The sequence below is a fragment of the Mangifera indica genome, unplaced genomic scaffold, assembly GCF_011075055.1.
Source record: "Mangifera indica cultivar Alphonso unplaced genomic scaffold, CATAS_Mindica_2.1 Un_0017, whole genome shotgun sequence".
Lineage (NCBI taxonomy): Eukaryota > Viridiplantae > Streptophyta > Magnoliopsida > Sapindales > Anacardiaceae > Mangifera > Mangifera indica.
Genome location: NW_025401109.1, coordinates 225,304 through 231,891, shown reverse-complemented (window position 1 = coordinate 231,891; position 6,588 = coordinate 225,304). Strand labels below are relative to the sequence as shown.

Genomic DNA, 6,588 nt, shown 5'->3' with positions numbered 1-6,588 from the left:
GGATTGAAATTAAATTTCTTAAATATTTGACAATTAATCATTAAATTCATTGGGTATCAATTGTATAATTTCAAAGTTGAAGTTATAGACTTATTTAGGATTTTTATTATGATATTTTGTTATTTTATCCTTACAATTGATCATATAAAAAGACAATACGCAAACTATTAATATTAATTTGAAATAAAGTAATTTTATTTTGATAAAATATCAATTCGTATATTATTTTATAACAAATCGTGTTATTCTTTGAAATTTGATAAAGTGTATTGTTTCATAATAAATCGTTCATCATATGCAATATTTTGACATGACTTTGCTTGTTACATAGTTTTGGTTAATTAGACTCAAGTCAACTAAAAAATATTTTAATACAGTTTTAAATTAAAAAAAATTTAATATGATTCTATTTCAAATCGGGTTAAGATTTAGGCTCTTTGATACAAAACCTGAATTGATATGATATAAACATAACTCAATTATATGAATTATCAAGTTTATTTGTAACTTGATAATTAAGGTATGAGATTATATTTGTAACTTTCAATAATAAAAATATTGACTATTGTGTAGAATTGAATTTAATCTAAATTAAATTTGAACAAATTCTAATTCGAGAATAGTTTAAGCTTAAAAGAATAAATTCAATGTCAACTTAAGGTTAATGAATTAAAATTCAAATTGCATTTAAATATAATATAATATTTGAGTCAATGTCAAAGACTAATAAAATACGGCTCTTCGTAGTTTGTAGACAGATATTCATTAGACATTTCTTGGTCAATTTGGGAGGAGATGACTTGCGCCGTCTTTCCACTATCTTTTTAATAACAATATTATTATTAAAATGCAACATCAAACAGCTACAAGATAAAATTCCGGGTAATCAACTCTGAATATTTAAAATAATATATTATATTAGATTAAATAATTTTTAAATTAATAATTAAATTAAATTAAATCATATAATAATATATTATATGAGTATTTAATTAATAATTAAAATTGGATGTATATAATAGACTTAATAATTCATATTATTAGATCATATTTATGTCGTGTCAGTTTAGGTTTTAAATTGAAAACTTTGCTCTCTAACTCAATCTGAAACAAAACCGTATCAAAATTTTTCAATCTTAAATTGACTCCAAATATTTACAAGTTAACCTGACCTGATCCAAATTAACCTAAATAATGTAAAAAGTAAAGTCATATCAAAACACAATATGTAACGACATAATTTATTACAAAATAATACATTTTATCAAATGTCAAAGAATCACTCAATTTATTACAAAATAACACGCAAAAATACATTTTGACATGAAACGATATTTTGTCAAAACAAAAATACTCTATTTTAAGTTAAAATTAATAATTTACTTATTGTCTCTTTATATGATCAATTGTAGGGATAAAAATAGAATATTATAATTAAGTATTCAAATAAGTCTATAATTTCAACTTCAAAATAATGTAATTGTAATTTCAACGTCAAAATAATATTTAAGAAATTTAATTTTTATTATATATGATGAATGTAAGTGTTACAAATATTAATATCATTAATAAGTAAATAAATATAATACACCAAATATAATAAGTTTAATTTAGTAGTATCTATAACAAACCAAAGAAAAAAAACTATAAATAGTTTTTACAAGTTATTAAATTAGAATGAATGTCTCTAGTAGAATGATGATAAGATTTTGGCAAAAGCCCTAAGAGTAACTCCTCCAAGTAAATATCCAAAATTTATCAAAAAAAATAATAAACATCTAGCTAACCTATACAATATTTCAAGAAGCAATGAATGAGTGATGCAGATTTGATGTTTAGTGATGCAATATCAATTTATTTATTGATTTGAATTAAAAAATATTTAAACTCTTTCTGTCAAATAAAGAAAATAATTTGTTCAAAATATTTGGGTTAGTTCGGATTAATTCGAGTTGGCCTTGTATCAATCTGAACTTGATTCAACTTTTTAAGGGCCAACTATAACCTAACTTGAACTATTATTCATGTAAAAAAATCATAACACTAATCTAATTATTTTCGTATCGTATCATATCAGGGTTAAAAGATCGCGTCAAATTTTGTCAATTCTAACACATTATTTCTCGTAACTCTAGGATGTATTTGATTTAAGTAATATTTTTTCACAAAAATAAAAGATTACCATATTAAAAGATTAATGCATAAATTACTATTATATTTAATGAAAATTAATAAATATAAATAATTATGGTATATAATTGAGTATAGTAAAAGAATACTAAAATATATAATATTAATTATTTTAATAACTCAAAATAAGTATATTTTAATTTTAATTTTATCCTCAAAAATTAAAAAATAATTATCAAAATTATAATTAATTTTTTAATTTTTTAATATATAACGTGAATGTGCTAATAAGATTTATTCACGGTCAAACAAAAAGAAAAGTACAATATATGAACCATACGCAGCCTATATATACAAGACAAGAACCCATGAATAAAACGCCCATGCATAATATCTACAATGAAAAATTTTACAAATACTCCGAAACTTTCATTGTTTTCGATAATTCTCATTCTCTTTTCATCTTTTCCATGGCGAGCAACTTCTGATTCTGTCCATGAAAACTTCCTCCATTGTCTTTTCAACCATTCTCAGCCTTCCCATCCAATCTCCCCCGCCATTTTCATCCCAGAAAATACCTCCTTCTCCTCCATATTGCAATCCTACATTCGGAATCTCCGTTTCAACTCAACTTCAACTCCCAAACCTTTCCTTATCATCACTGCATTGCATGAATCCCACGTCCAGGTTGCGGTTATTTGTGCCCGGAAACATGGCCTGCAGATGAAAATCAGAAGCGGCGGCCATGACTACGAGGGCTTATCTTATGTCTCCCAAGTCCCTTTCTTCGTCCTTGACATGTTTAGTCTTCGCGCTGTTGATGTTGACATTGAAAACAACACTGCCTGGGTTCAGGCGGGGGCGATTCTTGGAGAAGTTTATTATAAAATTGCGGAGAAAAGTAAAAATCATGGCTTCCCGGCCGGGATTTGTCCCACAGTGGGTGTTGGTGGACACATGAGCGGCGGAGGATATGGTAACATGATGAGAAAATACGGGCTCACTGTCGATAATATTGTCGATGCAAGGCTTGTTGATGCTAATGGAAGGGTTCTGGATAGAAAATCCATGGGGGAAGATTTGTTTTGGGCTATCAGAGGAGGAGGAGGAGCCAGTTTCGGAGCCATTATTGCTTATAAAATCAATCTTGTTCCAGTTCCAGAAACAGTGACTTCGTTTCTGGTTAGAAGAAGTTTAGAATCACACAATCTAACTGAGATTGTGGATCAATGGCAACATGTCGCGTACAAACTTCCTAAAGAGCTCTTCGTCCGACTCACATTAGACGTGGTTAATAAGACTGTGAGGGGGAACTTCTGGGGTTTTTATCTCGGTGGCTCTGAGAAACTTCTTTCAATCATGGAAAAGGGCTTTCCTCAACTGGGGTTAACTCAGTCTGACTGCGTCGAATCGAGCTGGCTTGAATCAGTTGTTTTCTGGAGAGGTTTTCCCTCTGGAACATCAACAAATGTTTTACTAGATCGTACACCGGCGCTGAGTTTCCTGAAGAGAAAGTCGGATTATGTGAGGAAGCCGATTCCCAAAGACGGCCTGGAAGGAATATGGAAGAAAATGATTGAACTAGAGACACCAATGCTGACATTCAATCCTTACGGGGGTCGAATGGAGGAGATTGCCGCGACGGCGACGCCATTTCCGCATAGAGCTGGAAACTTATGGAAGATTCAGTACTTAGTGGACTGGAATGAATCGGGGACTGAGGCGGCAAACTTTTATTTGGGGTTGATTCGAGAGCTTTATAACCACATGACTCCATTTGTGTCCAAGAATCCGAGGCAGGCGTTTCTGAATTATAGAGATATTGATTTGGGGATCAATCACAATGGAAATGGGAGCTACTTGGAAGGAAGAGTTTATGGAATCAAGTATTTCAAGGGTAATTTCGAGCGGTTGGTGAAGATTAAGACTAAGGTTGATCCTGATAACTTTTTCAGGAATGAACAAAGCATTCCAATTCTTCCACACTAGTTTAATATTAATTATTCCAGGTATAATATGAGTATCAATAAAATCATGAGCCCTCAAGAGTTAAGTATTCAATTATATATTTAAATAATATGTAATTATGTGATTGAATAATTAAATTAAAGATATATATTCAATCATATGAAAATAGATCATATGAATGTTTAATTAAATACTCAAAATTTGGTGTATAAAAAATTATTGTGATATTTTAATGGTTATAAAATTAAACATAAGTTGATTCTTGCGATCTTTTTGTTGGAATCTAATAAATAAATGAAGTTGTTTTTTTTATTATATGAGTTTCCAAGTATTAATGAAATTTCACCGGTTGATTGTCCTTTATTATTAATAGGATTTTGTGAATGGAAATCTTTTGTATTGGATGTTTTTTCTTGCTGTGAACGAATATACATGAACCTTAATAAGAGTGCAATTGGACAACTTATTGAAAGGAGCACGTGGTTCATGGCATAGTGATTTGGCACTTAATATAATGATGAATGAGGATGTGCATAACTGTGAATAATATAATTGTCTATGGACTTTTTGTTAAGGTGTAGCTCAATGAAACACTATGAGTTGCAGTATAAAGTTCTAACACACTCAAACTCAGCATTTGTTATGGCACAAATGCTACCCTAAAATATTTACATCCGATTGTTTTTTCATCTTGTCTGGGCTAGGCTTGTTAATTTCTTGAGATTTTGTAGAAATTTAAGAGGTCAAATAGAGATGGGACCTGGGAGTTACTCAATTTTGCTTTTTGTTGTCTCGCCTGTAAATTAAATTTTGATAGTGAGGATTTAAAGAAAGTTTATTGCTGCAATTGAGATATGAGAATTGACATTTATATTTTCTATTGAAATTGAATAATGCAAATCCCTCTTTTTGTTCTTAACTTCGGTGTAACTAGTTATTAATTTCTTAGATATATTTTGATATTTTGGGTTTAACATATTCATCATTTTTTTTATAGATTTAATATTAGATTGAGTATTACTATAAGGTAAAATATATGTTGATTAGTGAACAATGATAGAGCGTGGAGGGCCCCCCTTAGCGAAAATTTTGGTTCCACCTTTGATTTCCTCTTCCTTTTTCTCTCACTCATTTCTTTTCAATAAATTTTGATCTAGCTGATTCTTCTACTCAAGTAAATATAAATCAAGGGTTATTGTCGGCTTATCCTAGAAAATTGAAGAGTGAAAAGTGGTGGTGAAGAAGATAGGAGCAAAAGGATGATCAATGGTAAGATTGAATGAAGGAGAAGGATGGCTACTCTTGTTGGTGGTGAAGATTTCTATAGAAGAAGGACGGCTGAAAGTGGTGTGGCCAGTGAAGATGACGAGAGGAGAAAGAGGATGACTGATAATTAGTGGTGAAGATTATAAAAGGAGAAAAAGATGGTAAATGGTGGTATTAAATGTTGGTGAATGAAGAGAGGAGAAAAATGATAACCGACAATTAGTGATAAAGAATTGAACATGATAAAAGAAAAAGGATTAAATAAGAAAAAATATTTTTTTTAAGAAAAAGGGAAAATAATAAATTATAATTATTAGAGGATACATCGGTAAATTAAATATTAGTGGATAATAAATTGATTAGTTAAATTTCAATTGTTCAATATGGGTATTTTTATGAATTTTTTAAAATTGAAGACTTATTAATAATTAAAATTTGTTTTAAAGAAACATCTTATATAAGTATTTCTTGTATATAAGATTGTCTCAATATCTTATTTATTAATACGATGATATCACTTAATAAGTTAAGAACAATGTTATGTGTACATATTTTATATATACAATTTAGATATACAAATGACGTGTTATCATGTGAGTGAATATTATTTTATTTTTAATTAAAAATCATCCAACTAGATAATAACACGTCATCTATGTATTTAAATTATATATCAAAAATATATATGCATGGTTTTACTGATAAATTAAATTTTAATTTTTAAAACCATTTATCATGGTTGTAATTATTGAATATAAATTTTAATTTTGATGACAAATTGAATGAAAGATAGAATTTAACATTATACAGATGTTGCTGTATTATTAGAAAATTTTATCATTACATTAAAATGATATAAAGAGACTATTTATATAAACATTTTTTTTAAATTTAGGATTAATAGTACGTATACAAATAAATTATACAAACTTTCGTATATAACTAAATGTGCTTGCATCTGATTAGATGATTGTGAAATAAGAGAAAAAAACAAACAATCATATCACTCAATCACAAACTTCTACCTCAATTTGTACAAAAAAATGTATAATTTATTTGTTCGTACAGTTTTATTCTTAAATTTAGATGTCATATGATTATATAAATTTGAATCTTAATGAAGATGTACTACCATGTGATTGGTCTTATAATAAATACTTAATCACGATGTCATATCATAATTGATACTCAAATTATTACTTATTATAAGTATGCATAGTTTTA

The 6,588-nt window shown here is 28.5% G+C and overlaps 1 protein-coding gene across 1 annotated transcript; it reads left to right on the top strand.

Annotated features, from left to right (window-relative positions):
- Positions 1-2,515: 2,515 nt before the first annotated feature.
- On the top strand, positions 2,516-4,196 carry LOC123205844 (berberine bridge enzyme-like 8). Its single transcript, XM_044622892.1, has one exon. It carries the CDS (start codon positions 2,530-2,532, stop codon positions 4,117-4,119), a length of 1,590 nt encoding a protein of 529 aa, XP_044478827.1. The 5' UTR covers positions 2,516-2,529; the 3' UTR covers positions 4,120-4,196.
- Positions 4,197-6,588: the final 2,392 nt, after the last annotated feature.

Excerpts from the sequence above, each read along its gene's own strand:
- LOC123205844 (XM_044622892.1), top strand. The coding sequence starts at position 2,530 with ATGAAAAATTTTACAAATACTCCGAAACTTTCATTGTTTTCGATAATT.